Source organism: Electrophorus electricus, chromosome 19, assembly GCF_041902795.1.
Source record: "Electrophorus electricus isolate QZ-2024a chromosome 19, ASM4190279v1, whole genome shotgun sequence".
NCBI classification, from domain to species: Eukaryota; Metazoa; Chordata; class Actinopteri; order Gymnotiformes; family Gymnotidae; genus Electrophorus; species Electrophorus electricus.
The window spans coordinates 5,301,226-5,322,500 of NC_137515.1; the positions used below are offsets into that span (position 1 = coordinate 5,301,226).

Genomic DNA, 21,275 nt, shown 5'->3' on the forward strand with positions numbered 1-21,275 from the left:
TTTAAAAGGGCTTTTTTTTTTTTTTGGTTTACTTTCTGACCCAACAAACTGGGGTGGGAAAATAATTTATTTTGGAATATTACTGCTTTTTATTACTGCAGATTATTGATGTCAGTGAACAATTTTTCTGCCTTTATTTGACAGTTATCTGTTATCAGGTGAAACATTGTAAGATTATGCATTTATAGTTTTGCAAGTGAGGTCCTGAAACGTTTGGAATGCTATATTAGTCCTGACTTTGTGTGTGTGAGTGTGAGAGAGAGAAAGAGAGAGAGAGAGAGAGAGAGAGAGAGAGAGAGAGAGAGAGAGAGAGAGAGAGAGAGAGAGAGCATGTGTGTGGGCATACACATACTAGGGGTCTTGACAGGACCCCCAGGGCAGCCTATAACACCAAGTGCAGAGCTTATGCATTCCACATAGGTAGAATGATGGCTGGGAATCTGAACCTGCACCTGATATGGAGTGTGTTTGGGTGGGGGGGAGTGTGTGTATGTGAGTGTGTGTATAAATATCTGCAATGCATGGCACTGAATAGCAAACAGCTGCCTGTTTGACTCTGTCACTGATTGTAAATAAACTTACTTGTGCAATGACACCATGGGGTTCTCGTTTAAGGCAATAATCCCAAATCAATGTTGCCTGCTCACTCATCCTGTCACTTTAATATTTAAAAGCGTCTCCTGTGTGGTAATTTGCTCTGCCCTCGGCAGTGAGGAGCTGGTAAACATTGCATCCTACAAGTTTGGCAACGCAGGACTTTTAAGCATCAATTTTAAGCACTCTCTTGGCGTATTATTCGTGTCTTACCGGTTGTTTTAACCAAGGAAGCTTTGCAAAAGGAGGCCAGACAAACCATTGGGATACATCATTTGAAAGATGCAATATCTACTCTTGTCCAGCAGGTGGTAATGTTTAGTCATGAATTACCCTGTATGGTGTTGCTCTGCACTGAAACGACTTCACCTGGATGACGCAGAAATGACTCTGTTAAAAAAAAATCACAAAGACATTAGACAAGCAAGCATAGCAATAGCTTTAAAGCTGCTTTATGAACTTTTCAATGTGTGTGTGTGTGTGAGAAGGTGGGAACCACTATTGTGTCCCTGCCAGTCTTGCCTATAGACACAGCGATTCAGTTATATCATTACCAACTAAAAAGGAAATAAGAACCTGAAGACAGGCAGCTCATGAATACCTATTCTTTTAAACATTCGGGGATTTTTAAAACATCTTCACATTTGCATACTGTCTTTGTTCGTGAAAAAAAAAAAACGTGCAGGCAAGACCTGAAATTGCACACATCCAACACCTGTTATTAATTCGTCGATCTAGACTTCAAAGATTGACACACAAAGAGAGCATTTTGAGAGGAAGCTCAAATTCTGTTTTGTATTTGGCAGCCAGCAAGTTCGTGCACAGAGCTGCGCGGCTCCGCAGCCCCGGACGGAACGAGGCACGATGGGACAGTCCACAGCACGCGACTCCGCGAGGAACACTTACAAGAGGTTTCTATCGCTTTAAAACTTTCTGACGTCACCCTGATGCAGGTTCACAAATTGAAGGGGGAAAAAAGGGAAAAAAATAAACAGATGGAGTCTAATTAAGTCCAGATATATGAACTGATGCAGTTTTACAGTGAAGAACATTGATTGACGTCATGTGCATGTTTTGTTCAGTTCTTGCGCCTCCAGTCTTTCGGTGTTTCGACACTTGGTCCAGTACCTACAGCCCAACATTAGGAGATGACAACTTGAACAGAGGAGACGCTAGTACTCAGTCGGCATCTTTCGCTCAGGGTTTCTCTCACTCTTTTAGTCTGTTTGTATGGAGAGAGAGAGAGAGAGAGAGAGAGAGAGAGAGAGAGAGAGAGAGAGAGAGAGAGAGTGATTGATTGATTGATTGATTGATTGATTGGTTGATTGATTGATTGATTCCGTAGTCTTCCTAAACTACACATCTTGTTGCAAAATGACGTATTAATGGATACCAGAATTGGAAATATATTTGAATGTAAAAGAATGACGCCTGTAAAGGTAAAGAACAAAATCAACTTCAGCGTGCTCTCTCTGCTTCAAGTACAGAGGAGGAGTCATCCATGAGTGTGAGAGAGGGAGGCAGAGTGGAGGAGAGAGGGAGAGAGGGAGCGAGCAGGCAAACGAGACGTCTGAGATCGTGCTCTTGGACTGTCTTCGTATATATTTCTCCAGAGAAACCGGCGTGCTTCGGCGACAGGGGAGGATGCCCCGGCGCGCCGCCATGGAGGGAAGACCGGAGGATTCATCCAGCTGAGTTAGAGCTAATGTGCCTTTGGTTTTGATCTGTTTTATTTGATCTTTTCCCACATTTTCCCTTAAGATGAAAATGTGGTAATCTGGAGCTGTCGGCGAGAGAGAGAGAGAGAGAGAGAGAGAGAGAGAGAGAGAGAGAGAGAGAGAGAGAGAGAGAGAGAGGGAAGGGTGTTGTCAGAAAGAGGAAAGAGAGAGAGGAGGGGGCATCGAGAGCCTTGCTTTTTTTGGAAAAGAGGAAGACAGACACGGAGAAGGTAAACTGATGTGAGAGAGCCTGCGCCACTTTTATGACGAACTGCCTCAAAAATAAATAAGTAAAAAAAAGTGATGCCGTGAACGCCGGCTACGCCACTGAGGTTTGCGAAGGAAAGACGAGAGAAACGGAGTCTGCGTTACGAGCCACGCATTACCGTCGGAAACCTTGACATTCTGGTAAGCGCTTTCCCCCTCTCCGCAATCCGTGTATCCTGGATGCGCGACGTGACCGACGCTGTTGCACGGGACTCGCGCGCGTCCGGGGCTCTGCACCGTCACCTTTGAGGATGGAGATGTTGTAATTACGGTTTCGCCGCAGAAATCGTATATGTGCGTCGTTGCTCCTGTAAATGGACAGGCGCGACCATCGGACCTAGCTGGCTGATGAGGACATGTCGATTAGCTTCTTCAGGCACGCTTGGCTGATACCCGTGGGTGCTTAATGCCGATATGTCATATCCGTGGATATTGTGGGGAATCACGACCCTATTCGTTTGCGAATCGAGGCAAAACGAAATGGTATCTCTGCGCTCGGCCTGATCGTGTTCACCGGCTGAGAAAGCCATTTACGCTCCTAATTGCGTCCGTTGCTGGATCCCCTGGCAACGTAGCGATTGATGTTTTATTTTATTTTTTTCACTTGAAAGATAACGTTAACGCGCTCTGAACGAGCGCGAAAGTCCGCATCCCGTCGCCGCCGCCTTGCGCAGAATGTTTAATGTCATTTACGTAAGTGTGAAATGTGAAAGGGTAATGCATGGCCCGATCAGACAGCCCGCCTAGCTACCATATCTGTCACATGCACTGCAAGACCCCACTCCCACGCTCGCGCGTCCACGCAGATGGATGCTGCAGACTCCGTGTAGTCCGCGAGGAGCTCTGACTGGTGACCGCGCTTTCCTATCCGGGCAGAACTGCACATTTATATGCTGGGTTGGTTCGGCACTGCGCAGTCAAAGGCAGGATTGAGTTCAAACAAGGGGGGCTCTGTTCTGCTGGCATTGGCCTTCCAGTTTTCTAGTGCAAGCACAATCTCGATCTCCATAAGATGTGACCAGTGTCTGACTTGGATGCTCCGCTGTGCTGCCCAGTGATCAGTAACCAGTCGAGTGTGCTCTGGGTTCTCTGAGAAGAGTGCTGGTAACACTGCTCTGGGTTCTGTGGGAGAGGTGCTGGTTGTACTGTGTTCTGGGCTCTGTGGGAGAGGTGTCGGTAACACTGTGCTCCAGGTTCTGTTTGAGAGGTGGTGGTAACACAATGCCTGCAAAACCTCCCTTCACCTATACTCTGTTGCAGTCTAAAAAAATGGATAACGGCTTTTGGCTCCTCAATATGGCTGTTTTGTTTGTTTATTTCTTATTTGTTTATTTTTAACAGTGTGTTTGGTTCTGGAAGGGGCTGTAAGCCGGCTCTGTAAATGCCTTTATCGGCTTGTGTGTTTATTTCAGTGGGATCTAGAGAGTGAAGCAAAAGGCCTCACTGTGGAAGCCCTAAACAGAGCAGTAGAGAAGCATGTCCATGACATTCTGACACAATGTGGCTGGGTGCTTCTCAGCAAATCACCAAAGTGAACAGTGGCCATACCACTACAGAACAAGGCTGTGCTAGTGTAGGACACCTGGAGCTCCCGAACGTGGGCCTGTTTGGGGGGGGGGGGGGGGGGGAACAAGGCTTCCTCCATCTGGACTTAAGTAAAATAAAAATCAATCGATGAATCAGAACAATCGGTACAGGTGGCACAGGAAGTTGGCTGGTGGTGAGAAGTTCAGAGGCCTGGAATAGTGAGGCTGGACATGTGCTTCATATGGTGCCTCAGACTGGCCATGTTAAACCGGGCACAGATCTGCTGCATGCCACGTATACGGATAGATTAGGGCACCTGCAGAATTGTGCCCTGGAATCGAGGCAAACGGCCTCCGTTAATCTCGTTAAATGGACCACAATGCTTTTAGGGTTTCTGCTCAAAGTGGCTGCAGCTCTGAGGAAGTAAGAAGACAGTTTGGGGGATTTATGAGGTAAGCGAGAGCGAGGCAGGAGGCTGAGAGCGGCCTCGGGACAGATGACGAATGTTGGGCATCGCAGTGTTAATTCGGTGGTAACCTCTACATGCACTTCCTCTGTGCTGTGTGCTACATGTGTTGTACTGGGGTAAAGATCTGCGCATGTGTGTGTGTGTGTGTGTGTGTGTGTGTGTGCGTGTGCGCATGTGTTCTGTTGACAAGGACTTCCATGGATTGCAGGGTTAAGTGTTGAGAAATGGCAGGAACACAGAGGGAGTCTTGCTTTGTGCTTCTTTCCAGAAGGGGACATTAGCTGTGTGACGCTCGACTTAAACCTCTAGTATGTGTAGTGCAGTTTGAGTTAAAGTAATCGTGCCATATTGGAGAGAGTGGACTGAGATATGTTTGGAATAAATTGGTCATATCGGGTTGATTTGCCAAGTTCAATAACAATATTGACTGGTATATACACCAGTCACAAAAATAATCTTTAACTTTCTTTCGTGCTCAAGGTAAAAAAAAATGTTTTTTGTTCCCACGGAATCTCGGCAGTGTGTTTTCCCATTGTTCCCTGATGCCAGCATACGACTACTAAATATACAGTTTGTTCCAAGGCGGTGGGCACACCCCTCTCCCTCACCTCTACGCAGCCTCTCCCCCAATTTATGCTGTGGGTGGGAAGATCATGGGTCTACTAGATCATTTATAAGCAATACGTTGGTGTATTACTAGCCCTTTGTGTCAGACAACTGATTGTATGCGCGTGGCTTGCGTAAGTTCCCTCCAGCAATGTGTGTGGTCGAGAGCGCTAACTTTGTCCAGATCTAAAGTCGCAGTGAGCAGCAGTGAAATGTTGAACACGTATGGTGAAGCAGTAGTGAAATGTCTAATATATATGCAGATATTAGATTTGTTATAGACTTGTGTTAAGAAGCTTTTGTTGAGGTTTGCCATTGGGTTTTCATTGTGCCTGTACCATTCTGTCCTATGCTGCCATGCGTAAATGGGGTCCCTGTAAGTTATCGTCATTTTGGTTATTAAGTTGGACGTGTGGCTCTGGGTTGGGACAGGGACAGGTGTGTTTATAGCTGCCTCCCCGCCTCCCCTCACACGGAGAAGAGCTCGCACTGCTCACCCCCAGCGGGGGCACTGCAGGCAACGAATCTCCCACTGAGCTGAACAGCCTCCTCGCATCAAAATCTGCTCTACAGCATCTGTGCATTATAGGCTGTGTAGAAATCCGGCACTGCCGAGGCCCTGGACAAACAGATTCGTCCCTGGGTACAGAATCGGCCGATAACGAGCCGCGCAGCCGCTAACGAGCGGCGGTTCTGTGGGAACGCCCTCGAACCTTTACCTGCAGAGGGCAGCGCATGCAGACGGCGGCGAAGCCCCGGGCTGGGGCCCGTGCAGGAGGAGGGTCTCCAGTGAAACAAAGCACATGCACGGCACGAATGGAGCACTCGGCGAGAACTCCTCCCCTTCTAAAAACTCCGGAGTCCGTGTCCACGCGCGCCAAGAGGAGCGGACGCGGTCGGTCTCGGAGAGGGAAGAAAAGGGCAGAGCGTCTGCCGAACTAGGTGTCGCTCCAGGCTGAAAGAACCACCAATCCCTATAAAAATTAGGATTTATTGGGATGTAGCTGCATTTTAACCATGTCGGGGAGAAACGGCAAGCGACCGAACCTGTCGCATGGAAGTGTGCCGAGTCCGCGGGATCCGGCTGGGGCTTTTCAAAGAATAAACGATCACTTTGGTGTGGGGCAGGAAAGGCCCGGGGAGAAGAGGCATGTGTGAAGCAGACTTTTCCCTGCTGTTCTTGAAAAGCTTCTTGATTTATTCATTTGTTGGGAAGCCCGGGACGCAGCTGGACTGCACGGCTGCTCCAGGTTGGGGTCTGGATCAGGCCTGCAAAACGCAAACCAGAGGCTGTAGACGGACGGACACGTGGACAGGATGACGGAGGTGCTGACCGTGCAGATGTAATTCAACTTGATGTAAATCGTGTTGCTTGCCGAGGCCTGTCAGTTTACGTGTGCAGATGCTCTGGAGCAACACATCCTTCACATCCATGTCCAGATTTGGGAAATGCTTTCACCTACTAAGGCCCCATTTGTACTTTGCTTTGTCGTGCAGTCTGTATATGGATTTCCTGTCTGATTTTAGAAAAAATAAATAAATCATTTGTTGCTTTTACTTAAAATAGGAAGGCATGGGCTGCACTGAAATTGAGTTTTCTCTAAGAGCGTGCTTTGTGAGTGAAACGTGACCGCATCAGACAGACCAGCTAGGGGTTAGCCTCGATCACGTTATGTTCGAATCTCAGGTGGGTGTAAACGCAATCCGTACAGTGTGTTGGCATTAAGGAGAGAGTTGGGTTAAGTTAGGTTTGTTAGAGTAAATTCGGGTTGTTTAGTGTAGGTTATGATAGGGTAGATTAGGTTAGTTACAGTAATTTAGTCTTGTTAGGGTAGATTAGGCTGGTTACGGTAATTTAGGATTTTAGGGTATATTAGGTTAGTTACGGTAATTTAGTCTTGTTAGGGTAGGTTAGGCTGGTTACGGTAATTTAGTCTTGTTAGGGTAGATTAGGTTAGTTACAGATATTTAGTCTTGTTAGGGTAGATTAGGCTGGTTACGGTAATTTAGGATTTTAGGGTATATTAGGTTAGTTACGGTAATTTAGTCTTGTTAGGCTGGTTACGGTAATTTAGTCTTGTTAGGGTAGATTAGGTTCAATTTGTATCTTGGGTAATCTTCGTACAGTTAGTAAGGGGGGTGCGGTATTTGGGTTATTGCAGTTGGATAACAACGGTCTGATGTCCAACACGTCCACACGTTGGACTCGTTCATTATCCAGATAGCGATATTCACATACACATCATGTATTGAAGCAAAGTGTAAATGTGACCAAAGATAGAGCCACCCTCATTATATCATCTGAATGGCGTAAATTCACTGTTAAGAATTAATGACAGAATGTGTAATGTGTTCTATTTCTAGTGCAGCAAGCTTCCCCGAAGGTAAGCATCTGGCTTAGTGAATTATTTTTCACAGTGTAACGAGCCCTCAAAATGATATTAAACGTTCGGAATCCACCAGCAGGCTGCGTTTCCTGATGGTTCCACCGGATGCAGCGTAACGAGCGACTGTAAGGTCTCGTACTGACGCTCCGCGAGTTCATTTCAAGCCAATTATGGACGAGGTGATGATTTGCAAAATTGCGTATCGACCTCTAGTTTCGGCTCCGTCCCGCCCTGTTCTGGAGACGCGCGTTTTTTCTCGGAGTAATGACCGTGCCCTTCCCCAACAAACGCTCACGCTGTCTCTCATTGCTGCGTCTCCGGATCTGTTGATCTTGGGGATCTTAAGAAAGCCAGTGGCTGTGGAGCCAGTAGAGACCCCATTTGCTGTGCCCAACGGGCATGCATGTTATTCTGTGTGAGCGAGATGGGGTTTTCAGCATGGGGCAAAACACGCAGCCACAAAATGTTACACAAGACACACAGCAGCAGGGGGGCCATGTGTTTATTTAAACTGGCAGTCCGAGATACTTGTTTTGGAGAAGAATGCTTTCTTTGGCGTACTATCCCTTTCTTACCTTTTTTTCCTTCTTTAAAATAATGCTTAAAATAGTTTGAAAGTATTGGGTGTATAAAACTTGTCTACATGTGGCATTTGTAAAGATCATTTGCATCACTGACATGGTATTAAACACGTCAGTTTTCTTCACTATTCCGTGTTCTCGAATGCTCTTTTAACGGCGGTTTACCGATCGTAGTGTGTAATGCACAGGCACTGGAGACGCTGATTTGCCCTGACCTTTTAGTACGACGGAACTTATCACTCTGTAGTTTCGTCTTCTAAATGTTAATGCGCCTTGACTTACAGGTAAGATGAATAGGCAGGTAAAGTTATAACGAGGCGAGGGAACAGGGTTTAAAAACCTAGCACCAGTACATCGCTCTGTTCATCTGCAGTGCCATTAGAACGGCGTATTAAGTGTTATCCGGAAAGTTAAAAGGCGCCTCGTGCGGCGATGTGACTTCTTGTTGCCACTTGTATATTTCATTTTTATGTGGCTCACATAAATACCAGTAAACAGATACTGCATTGATTAAACGAGTCGCCGAGTGCAGATGATTAGCACCCGCACTTGCACAAGAAGCGACGTCACCCGCCACTGTCCGGAGTTGCAGCACGGGCCGGTTATTCAGCACCTCACAGCGACGGGGACGGACGCGTAGGCGCGCGGGATCCAGCAATAAAATCAACCTTTTTTTTTTCTTTTCTTGTAGTTTGTCTCTCTGCCAGTATTTCAAAGCTGTGTTAGACTGTTGCACAACTATTCGGCAAGAAAGAGCTCAAATACTAAACGCTTTTCGATCACGGACTCGGAAGTCCAGGATTAGCACACAATTTGAGTGCGTGGCTTTTTTTTCGTTCCCACTTTCATCATTAATTCAGCGAGTCTCGGGTGCACTGTTCTCGAGCTGTGCAGTCGTTTCACGCAACGGATTTCGGAGCCGCTGATTTTTGCATCAGCTCTCCGTACTCACCCAGTCCCAGGTGACGGATCAGGTGTCGCTTAGACCGCTCTCGTACCGAACTTATTGAAGCACCGGCCGCGACAGACCTGGAAGCCCACGTGTCAGTTCAGGACAAGTCCGCGAGGCCGCTCGAGCCGTGTGTGTCTGCATGCGATCACGTTGCTCCGACCGTGTTAAACCGAGACACGGCTGAGAACATGCTTGAGCGTTATCTGAAGACGGGAATGCGACGGTATGAGGTCTGTAACCCGCCACTCGGCTTGACGGAGAGAAGGACGAGAGATCTGCCCTACACCGGGCAGCTGGGCACCTGGTTGGCAGATGGAAGGAAATTTAGGATGAAAAATCTCGGTCGTTAAACTAAGTCCTGCAGACTAAGTTCATATGAGCCCTCTGTGTCTGGCTAGCTCAAACAACCAGTTTATCACTGTAGGCTGCTCTGTGTATGTTTATGGATTTTCCCTCCTGTTTTCTCTCTCTCTCACACACACACACACACACAAGCCATGTACAATAAAAGGCGTCTACATGTCCCACGTCTGTTCCGTTCATATTTCTCTGTTTCCACACCTGTGTCTCTCTGGCCTGTTTTTGTGAGTGAGTGATTTATAACGGTAGAGTGGGGTCCACATGGACCTGTGGGTCAGCCTCCCCCCCCCCCCCCAGCCATCTCTAGTGGATCGTGCCAATCCGTAATTACTTTAGATGATGAATGGGGCCCATCCACATTAGTCTGGAGCTCACGCTAAACCAAGGCCCTCTGTCCTAAAGGCTCGTGCACACTTAGAAAAATGGCTCCCATGTCAGCAACAAGCGTATCCACAGTTCGCTGGTTCCTATAGCAGCCCTAACGCACACACACACATGCTGCTACACACTTCTACTTCATCGGCCAAGAAGAAAGTGCAGAAGTAAGAGGGAAGTAAGGGGTGGAATTGAAATGAGGAAGGACGCAGGCCATGTCTGTAGGATTCGGGCATCTGTCACAGATGGATTCCAGAAGCCAGTTGATGCCACTGTCTCCTGCTAATTCCAGCCGTTTACCATTTCACAAATCAAAAACCCCGAAGTACTGGAGTAATTGGGTATAAAATAAACTCCACTAACCAATGCCCCATCATTTTTAAGTGTGTCAGTAAATAAGCACCAAATAAGCACTTGCGCGCACACACACACACACACACACACACACACACACACACACACACGGGCATGTGCGTATCTCTGGAGAATTTGGGCTTTTTGTTGGAGCTCTGCCTCTGTCTCTGAGCTGCTCTGTTAGAGGCAGTTATGCTGGCTGGTAGTGAGAGCCTAATCCCTCCCTGGGCGAGCTGGCCATGCGTTTAAGCACAGGAGAGCAGCCGTCGGGAGAACCGTCGCCTGCAGCCCGCACACACTTTCATCTGCCTCTGTGCTCACCGCGCTGGAGGACTGCAAGAGGGTGCAGGCTGGAATGTTCGTGTGTGTGTGTGGCGGAGAGAGAGGGGAAGTGTGTGTGCTATGCAGCGGAACTTGGCACTTGATATTACTGACTACGTATGATTTGGCAGACTGAAATTGTACAGGGCCTGGTTTTAATGATGCCACAGAGAGAGAGAGAGAGAGAGAGAGAGAGAGAGAGAGAAGGAACAGTCTGATTAGATGTTCTGCTCTTATCCTCCATGCTCTGCTCTTCACACACACCCAACCAGGCTCATCAATCATTCACATGTTTTTATTCATTATGTTTCTTTGACAGGGTAGCCTCTGCTGTTTTGAGAACTCTCTCCGTTCTGTGGTGATGTGTGGGGTGAGAGTGTGTGGCTGAAGTACGCGCCGTGTAGCACCGCACACTCCGCTCCCGTGTCCTCGGGTCAGCTTCTCCAAGCTCTAGAGCAGGTCTGCACTTTCAACGTGAACTTTAACTGGAGTCAATGCAGCTGGTGCACACACACACACACACACACACACACACACACACACGCGCGCACGGACATGTATGGACACACATACGTATGGCTCTGTGTGCTCTCCTTTACCCCAAGTGGCCTGTTTGAATGAGCAGCAATTAGTGTGATTCCACGTTACACATAACACACAGAAGACACAGAAGACATGCATAACACACAGGGGCACGCACATGCACAGGAGCCTGCCTTCAGAGCCAGAAAAGAAACCGTGGGAGCAGACAAGTTGGATATGCACCTGCACATGTGAGCACGCACACACACACACACACACACACACACACACACACACACACAAAAGCAGGACGTGCACATAGACAGAGTGCACTGACTACTTTTGCTGTTACAAGCCTGACTGAAATGTGGCTGGTTACTGCAGCAGCTTTGCAGTGTGGCACAGATGTTTTGCCTTTCGCCTGGCTCACATCAGAGTCCAGCAGGCGACAAACAGAGCGTCTGTGTGCCGTGTGGTGTGGTGTGCTGGCTGAGTGTGGGGCGTGTCCGACGCAGCGTGGGGCGTGTCCGACGCAGCGTGGGGCGTGTCCGTCGCAGCGTGGGGCGTGTCCCCGCCGCCCGACGGGCATGCCTGGTGTTCCCGTGGGAAAGTCGCTCCAACAGCTCTCGCCACTTTCCGTAGCCAGTGTTCTAAATATTTAAAAGCGGCCCCGTCTCCATGGCGACACAATGATTCTCTGACCAGATTGAGACTGTGGGGTTTGGTGGTGGAGGTGGTGATGCTGTTGTTATTGTTGTTGTTGTTGTTTGTTTTGCTGCTGCTTCATGTCCATGTCTCCCTGTCCCGCTCGTTAACGTCTCTCCCACCTCCTACTTCATTAAAGGCTTCTTAATTTATTTACTTATTCGTGAGTATTGTTTATCCGATTGTGTTTTCTCGTGCTGGGGCTCGTTAAGACGAGTGGTTTTCCTGCAGAAAGCGTGAGGCTGTGGCCGTGCATCGTGAAGACAGCAGCGCCAGGCCTGTTGCGTACTTAACAAGCCACGGCGAAGTGAGCGCCGAGGCAGTAACATCTGCTCGACTTCCGCCAGGATGTTGCTGTCCAGAACCGAGTAGCTGAGAACACCTTCGACCGAGAATAACAGCAGGTTCCCTCCTAGCGTGGACATTACTGTGTGAAGTGCATTAGCTAGGAATAGATGTACTAAGGATGTCATGAGAGTCAAGCCAAATTAACCTTCCATCAGTATCGCTGTAAGGAAAGTCAGCGCACTGTGTGTGTGTGTGTGTGTGTGTGTGTGTGTGTGTGTGTGCATACTTAGGTAGGAGCACTTGTATATGAGCAGCACTTCAGTTGGTTTCCTTAGCACCTTAGCGCTTGATGCTTTTGAGTGGTGTTCTGTGTGTGTATCTGGGAGGAGGGGAATTTTCACCACAGGGTTTTAGTCGTGGGGGTTCATTAATGGGAGAGGTCGAGCTGTCCTTTACCCCGGCCGCCATTCAGAGCGGAGGTAGGTTTAGGGGGCGTGTCGGGGCTGGGGGAGGGGTTTGAGGAGGGGCCATGTACGGCGTGAGTGACCTGCCAGCTAAAAAAGACAAAATTGAAATATGGGCAAAAATCCAGCGGTGTGTGGCATGGAGGCACAGCCCTGCAGGGGGCGCAACGTGGCACTAAGCACTCGGATCCGGAAAATACAGGACCCTACAGTGCTGGCATCCAATGCACACCTCACTGATGGCTTTATTCCTCTAAGAAAGTCTTCCTCACGCATGAAACCAGACTTGTTCATTTTTTTTCCTACTCTTTGGGTTTGATATTAAGTGTCTGAACCGTATGCCATTGTTAAGTTGGTTTCCCAGGGCTCGCAGGCACTAAAAAGCCCCACTAATCCAATAACTCGCCTCCGTTCCTACCACTGACTTAGAGCAGGCTGAATGCGTTTGCTGTAAGTCGGCCACGTCTGGCGGACCGGCGTGTGGACGTACGTCAGGATGTTCCCACGAGCGTGCGGGCTGTGTGCATAAAAGAGGCGTCCTCGGCTCCGAGTCCACTTGGCGGCCACTGATTGGTTCTCGAGAGGTTTTCCTGCGATTCTGGCCAGTGTTGAGCATCCGGCAGCCACACCGGTGCCTGTGGAAGTTGGAGGAGATCCACTGAGAGGGGTTGAAGGTGGAGGCGGGTGCTGACCAGAGCTGGTCACACTTCCCCTAGGGCTGTAGTGGACAGCGCCAGCCAGCTCCACGACTCTGGGAGTGGATGGAGAGTTACAACTTTATAGTTATTGCACACAATGCTACTGTGCTACTCAGGCACAGATGCTCTGCCCACACAGACAGGGTCTGATATATGTATATAGATTGCGTTAACCTGGCTAAATCGGTGCGATTCTGCCAGTTGCATTTTGATTGGCTGTCTACATGCAGTTCCATGCGGCGGTTCGTACTGGTCCGATGTGAATCAGAGTTTTGTTGTTCCAGCTCAGTTCAGCCTTAGCAAACAGTTTCAATAGTGAGGTAAAATGAGCCTTTCAGAGCAAGATGTATCCATGGCACTGGAAAAAAAAACAAACTGTGAAGTCCATGGCAGCTCATCATTAGACATAATTCAAGAGTTTCACTAAAGCAGTTAGATATAAGACAGACAGACATCTTTGCCAACAGGCTATGGGAAAAGCCTCATATTTCAAGCATGGTCTGTGAACAGGACTTCGATTCTGCTGGTTGTGGGTCTCCTTCGGAAATACATCACAGAGTCATAGTTGTGGCTTACGCAGGGGAAACCGAAGAGATGGAAGCTGACATCCAAACGATTTTAACGTTGCATTCGAAAGTCCCGCCAAGAAGCGAAGGAACGTGCCACAGGCTGACGTTTACTGCGGACGCCTTTCGGACCGTTACGTTTCCGCCGGAGGCCATTTGTGTTGCTGCTCCGTTTTCAAGCTCGCATCCCGCTATACATCACGCCTAAACAGCGGCCTTGCGGTTTTGGAAATCCCTGCAGTAGTAATCAGTGGAAATCCCTGCAGTAGTAGTTGGTTCTTGGCCACTTTAAGTCGAGGAAGATGCCAGACTCTCCCCCGAGAGACTGGCAGTGCGAGACTAACTACAGATGCTGGACCCCATAGGGCGGGGACGCTAAACCACCGGGGTCGGAGTGTCCAAGGGTGTTATGCTGTGAAAGGTTATTGGCGGTTTTCTGACACCAGGTGCGTGAAGTGGGCCAGCGATGACGGAAGTGATGGGCATTTTGATGGACGGATTTCGCTTGACTTGTGCTGTAATGGCATGGGTTCATGAGCTGTGTGGAATTACGACTTCCCCTGGGTCATGGGATATAGCCAAAGCCAGGGTTAATGTTGCCTCTCTGCATGGTGGACACGGGGCTACACTTAAGGAGTAAGTAACAAAAACAAGTAGTTTCAGGCAGAAAAAGAGAGCTTCTGGACACGCACACACACAGACATACACACATACTCTAGTAGGTCCCCATTAGGGCCCTGTTTGCTCTGAGTGTTTTATTGGCATATTCACCCAGACAGCACCATATCCATAGCTCATCACTACTGTTCCCCTGGGGCTCTAGATCTGTGCTCACTCAGCCTTACACACACACACACACCCACACATGCACACGTGCAGCCCACACACACACACACACACCATCACCACAAAACATTTGTGTCATCTCACAGTTGGACCGAAAGGATTTCCTCACATGACTGCCCACACACACTCACATGTAGTTAACCCAACTCAAACAAACACACACACACACACACACATGCAATGTGCATTTGATTTTTAACTTAACCATGCACTAATACAAACCATCTCCCTAGAAATACTAGTTATTGTGTGTGTCTGTGACTCTCTGTCTCTCGGTGTGTGTGTGTGTGTGTGTGTGTGTGTGTGTGTGTGTGTGTGTGTGTGTGTTGAACGAATAATCATGCCTGGCATCCCATTAGCAGTAGGAAGCGTACCGTGGCTCTTAAGTGAAGGGCGAAGTAAGTGCATCCTCTCACTGAGCAATTGCTTTTGTGTGGGCTCCAGAGAACCACAGAGCAGATCGCCTTTCTCCACCCTTCTCCACCAGCTCTGCCTCAGTCAGACACGAGTCACCTGACCGCCTCACCACTGACCAAGTCTTTCCGCTGCTCACCCACGGGCCGAGTCTCGTGTAGTTCAGTAATACGGCAGCACGTGGGCACTTTACAGGCTGTTTACAAATGTTAAGAGCCTCAGTGCCCTCAGTTGTGAGAGAAATTATGCCAAAAATTTCATCTATCTCACGTGATCTGGTTTGAATACATTTGGGCAAAATATGGAAATAAAACGCCTTTTTTTTGTTTGTTTGTTTGTTTGTTTAATTCTTTGATATGGTGCTTTCAAGGCCGTGTGTACTTTCATGTTATTTTTATACGCTTAGAAGTTCTGAGCATTCATTGGCTGTCTTGTTAGCGTATCACTAGTCTTTGTGTGTGTGTGTGTGTGTGTGTGTGTTTTAATGGTGGGGGGGGGTCAAGATCCCCCCCAAAAAATGCATATTTATGAAGACCAATTGCAAGCTGCCAGCAATGAATCTCTGACCTTAATTGTGTCTTATAAATATACATGTATTATTTCATCACACACACACACACGCATGCACGCACACACACACACACACACATTAAGGAACATCCTCCTAGAATGAAGCTGCAATACATATCTACCTCACAATGTCATGCATACCTTTTAATGTAATTAAACACAACACTACCCCATGAATTTAAGATAAAAGTTTACATCTCATTAGTATGACTCATTTCATGATTCCTAATGTATGATGTAATTCGTATTTCATGACTTATATGATGTAATTCATATGTTTATTACACCAGAAATTGTCGTCGTGCCAAGGTGTGTGTATGCATGAGTTTGTGTGTCGGTGCCTCTCCCAGAGATCACACACTTTTGGATTAAACTTAAACTAAACGAAACGAGTCAGTGATAGCTTCACTCTCAATGGCTTTCTGCAATCTCCTAACCCTTGACCTCCGCCTTGGCCAGACCACTTTTGTGACCTGGTGTGTATCCAGTGACCAGAGCAGACGATTCACTGATTGAATGTGTACTGAATGGGTCCCTGTTTGAGTGTGTACTAAATGACCCACTGATTGAGTGTGTAATGAATGACTCACTGATTGAGTGTGAAATAAATGACTCACTGATTGTGTGTGAACTGAATGAATCCCTGTTTGACTGTGTACTAAATGACTCACTGATGGTGTACAGAATGATTCACTGATCGAGTGTGAACTGAATGATTCCCTGTTTGAGTGTGTACTAAATGACTCACTGTTTGAGTGTGAACTCAAGCTGACTCGCTGATCGAGTGTGTGCTGAATGTTCACAAGTGGAGTCACTACATAGCCATACAATGTTCTCTATATACTGGTTTCAGAAGTGCAGACTCTTCAGTTTGGTGAGCCATGGTGACTTGCTGGTGCTGTTTTCACTTCACTTGTGAAGCAGCACCGCTGAGGTCTTTATGCTTGTCACTTTACTACAATGTGAAAATGACAGTTTAGCAGTCACTGGCCCATGCTCTGTCCAGACAACACTGATCCAGCCCTGAATAGCCATTAAACATTCCATAAGATGCAAATTTCAAATATTCATCATTATTAATGTTATTCTAATATTATTTATCCTATTGAAATTTTTATTTTCAAGTCAGCAAGTCACAGTCTAGATTGGGCTGTCAAAACAAGAATTTGGTACTGAGACAGGATGCAACATATAGATTTTTGGTTTAAAATGTGTAGCAAAGGCAAAACATCAAACTGGCCAAAGGTACAGGTTGCCCTCTGCCGTCTTTCCGATTCCCTGGAGTGTGTTTCCCTTCGAGTCTCAGACGGTCAGTGGCACGTTCAGTGGGGTCTTTCTCACACATCCAGGATGCCCCTCGCTGTGCCAGCGAACCCGTGCTGGGAGCAGGAACCAAGAATCCAGAGCAGTAGTAGTAGTGGGGGGGTGGGACGAGTTATGGTGGACGCGCGGGTTCACGCTGCCTTCCAGCAGGGGTTTGGTGCTGCCGTGTCCTCTGATGAGGGAAGGACACTGGGCGGCGTGGACTATGTTTAGCACCCACACCTCCCCTCCTGACGTGCAGCAGGGAGGGTGTGACGTCTCCTACACATTTCACCTCCAAAGTCAGAGATGCTGTCTGACACTGTCTGCTCAGATGAGAAGCCGCTTTAAAAAAAAACTACAGAACAGTGATTGAACTTTTTTTGGATCGTTGTTTGTAAGCATGTACCTAGTTTCTCTGGGATTAGTTAATAAGTATGTTTTATACTTGGCTCATTCTCTTCTTCCTCTCCCTCTCTCTCTCTCCCTCTCTCTCTCTCCCCCCCCCCCACTTTTCTCACTGCAGGAAGCTGATGAGAAGATCATGAGAGGATGCACGGTGCAGTAACGTCAGCATGAAACACTTCAACACTCTGTGTCAGACCTCTCCTGTGCACCTCTAGAGACAAACATACGCACACACTCGCGCGCACATACCTACACACACACACACACACACACACACGCACGCGCACACACACACACACACACACTGCTGTATTCCAGCACGCACACCCCTTAACCCCCCCTCCCCAACCCTTCCTCTCAGGGCTGCTAGGAACCATTCTCCTCTCTCTTTCTGTCCCCCGTCCGACGTCTGTTGCCGTGGCACCACGCGCCCCTGCGCGCGCGCGGGCATGTCTCTGGCAGGCGTGACTGGGCGCACGCGCCCGCGCACGCGCCAGCCGTGGGACGTGGACCTATTGTGGCTGGCAAGGCTGGCGCTGTGCTTGGCGCTCTCCACCTGCCAGAGGGTGGAGCTGGCCGCCTCCAGACACCCCGTCGTCTCCACCGCCTACGGGAAGCTCCGCGGCGTCCGCAAGGAGCTCAACAATGAGATCCTGGGCCCCGTAGACCAGTACCTGGGCGTGCCCTACGCCACCCCGCCCGTGGGCGAGCGCCGGTTCCAGCCACCCGAGGCGCCGGGCTCCTGGCAGGACATCCGCAACGCCACGCAGCTGCCGCCGGTGTGCCCGCAGAACATCCACGGGGTGCTGCCCGAGATCATGCTGCCCGTCTGGTTCACAGACAACCTGGATGCCGCTGCCACCTACGTGCAGAACCAGAGTGAGGATTGCCTGTACCTCAACATCTATGTACCCACAGAAGACGGTGAGTGCAGTGCGTACACACACACACACACACTTACATACACACAAGCATATACTCAAATATTTCCTCCCACACACATAATACCACCCAGTGAATTCACACAGACACACACACACACACACACACACACACACACCCTCACCCAGTAGCATACTCACTCAGTTCTGAAGGTGTGTGTGTGTGCAGAGCAGAGAGCCATTTGATCAGAAGTTAATCATGTGCAGCCTCTCTGACTCCATTCCCCTTAACTGGGCTACATGAGCCTTACTGGCCATTAAAAGGGATCTGAGCACATCTCGAGCGCATCTTGAGGCTGTCGAGCTCCATGTCTGGGTCCTGACCTCCTCTGCCTCGTGTCTGGTGCCGGGTTATGCCAGCCATGCCAGAAGGGTCCACACACCTACCACACTGGATGAGGTTGCTCAAAAATGGGGCTGATTCTGATGTTTTTTCATGGTTGAAGTGTGTGTGTATGCGTATGTGCGTATGGTGTCATCTTAGTGTGTGCACGTGTGTGTGTGTGTGTGTGTGTGTGTGTGTGTGTGTGTGTGTGTGTGTGTGTGGTAAAAGCACTAACCGGATCTGTGGAGATAAGTCTGTCATTAGAGAGATGAGCACACTTCTACAAACATATACCCAGGGGATCTCTAAAGAATGATACCACTTAGCCACACTCATCATCTTAGTGTGTGTGTGTGAGTGAGTGTGTGTATGTGTGTGTGTGTGTGTGTGTGTGTGTGTGTGTGTATTGTGTTTCCATGTTCATAGAACTATTTCACTTTTGGTGGTTAATCATCTCTCTTTGATTTGTTGGCATACATTTATTGTGCTCAGTCCTACACAGCAACACAACACAAGACCTTTCTTTTTAAATTTTTTTACAAGTACATGGTGTTAAATAACATTTTGTGTACTGCTGCTAGCTGTAGGCTGGTATACTGCCAAGTAGCAGTTTCACAGTTCACTCACATATCACTCATAGTGACGGCAAGTTTGATTAATTTTCCCCAACGATTCATTTCAACTGTCCATTGTAAAGAATCACTGGTCTGGTTAGACCTGTTCGTTTGTGCTCACGGGAGAGGGCCCTTGCGCTCATACAGGTTAGAAACACCTGAACTGTTCCATTAACACACGTACCTGCATGTCGGATGTGTGGGAACTTGGGTAGCAGCATGTGTAGCCTTGGTTTACTTGGATTTACAGTTTGTACCTGTTTTCAAAACCTTGTGTTTAATAATTCTCCAAGCGATTACATTTTCCAAATTAAAAATGATGAAAAATTGGAGAAATCTGTCCTACTGTAGTTTGTTCATGAATGCAAATGCAGCTCTCACTCACAATTTTACCCAAAAAAATGCAAAGTTTGGCAAATGTGAATGTATATGTATGTGTGTGTGATAGGTTACGGTAGCTGGTTAGAGTAACGCATCATCTGTGCTTTCTGGACTCCGCTCTCGAGTGTGTCATAGAGGTGAACGTGATGGGTCCTGGTTCGCGCGGCCCAGTCAGAGTTTGTTGATAACATTTAATTCAGGAGGTAGTCGGACCTGGCTTGTAACTGACTCACTTCCTCACGTTTAATATAGATCGCCACATAGGGGTGCTGCTAGCACTGAAATAGGTTTGGCGCTTTGCCTCAACGACACTGGGTGTGTAATGATATCATTATTATTATATCTTTAGCTAGATGCCCAAGCAGACTTGTGAAACAACTTCACTAGTTCATTAAAAAGCAAAGGTTTAAAAGAACAAGTCATTCGCGAGTCGGACATCATTATCAACACTTGCAGATTTCAGATCCTTCTGGCCAACCAGAAATTCTATGGCACAACTATAGAAATCGAATTTTATAGAACCGTTTCACGTTTGTCTTCGCTTGTGCTGCACGTTTGAACCGTGGTGTCCATCTTGGAAGCGGAAGGGTTTGTTTTCGGACACGTTCAGATCAGTATGTTTATATAATACAATAATTTTTAAAATGTAATGCTAGCTATAGCAGGTCAAGGTTTCGCCATGTCACGCTTCTGCCAGCAACCTTGGTCCGCCTTTGAGTATCTTATACTCATGTTCAAAGTGCCTGAAATCTGACATTAGATATTAAGTTGTTGGATATATTTCATTGCAGTCATTAGATTAAATTGCCCCCCATGTATCCCTGGGTGATGTTGTGTATTATTAAATAATATAAAATTATATATATAGAAATCAGAGTGCTTTTTATATTATGAAATAAACAGAAAAAAATGAATGTACATGACAAGGAATGCATCCTTCACTACCTACCCAAGATTTAGAAAGAGCTTTTTGTCTGAATCTTTCTGTTTTGGTAGACATCATTGTTAGAGATCTTTCTGTTTTGGTAGACATCATTGTTAGAGATCTTTCTGTTTTGGTAGACATCATTGTCTGAGATCTTTCTGTTTTGGTAGAGATCATTGTCTGAGATCTTTCTGTTTTGGTAGACATCATTGTTAGAGATCTTTCTGGTTTGTTAGACATTGTTAGAGATCTTTCTGCTTTGGTAGAGATCATTGTCTGAGATCTTTCTGTTTTGGTAGACATCATTGTCTGAGATCTTTCTGTTTTGGTAGACATCATTGTCAGAGATCTTTCTGTTTTGGTAGACATCATTGTCAGAGATCTTTCTGTTTTGGTAGACATCATTGTCAGAGATCTTTCTGTTTTGGTAGACATCATTGTTAGAGATCTTTCTGTTTTGGTAGACATCATTGTTAGAGATCTTTCTGTTTTGGTAGACATCATTGTCTGAGATCTTTCTGCTTTGGTAGACATCATTGTTAGAGATCTTTCTGTTTTGGTAGACATCATTGTCTGAGATCTTTCTGTTTTGGCAGACATCATTGTTAGAGATCTTTCTGTTTTGGTAGACATCATTGTTAGAAATCTTTCTGTTTTGGTAGACATCATTGTTAGAGATGTTTCTGCTTTGGTAGAGATCATTGTCTGAGATCTTTCTGTTTTGGTAGCCATCATTGTCTGAGATCTTTCTGTTTTGGTAGCCATCATTGTCTGAGATCTTTCTGTTTTGGTAGA

At 47.3% G+C, this 21,275-nt stretch overlaps 1 protein-coding gene across 2 annotated transcripts in view; it reads left to right on the forward strand.

Moving 5' to 3' along the window:
* The first annotated feature begins 1,766 nt into the window (after nt 1-1,766).
* Nucleotides 1,767-21,275, forward strand: part of nlgn2b (neuroligin 2b) — a 57,982-nt gene continuing 38,473 nt past the window's right edge. For both annotated transcript variants that reach the window (XM_035535937.2, XM_081702348.1), the window contains exons 1-2: nt 1,767-2,720; nt 17,413-18,218. In XM_035535937.2, the coding sequence (XP_035391830.1) occupies nt 17,744-18,218 (475 nt within the window). In that variant the 5' untranslated portion in view covers nt 1,767-2,720; nt 17,413-17,743. The remainder of the gene's footprint in view (nt 2,721-17,412; nt 18,219-21,275) is intronic.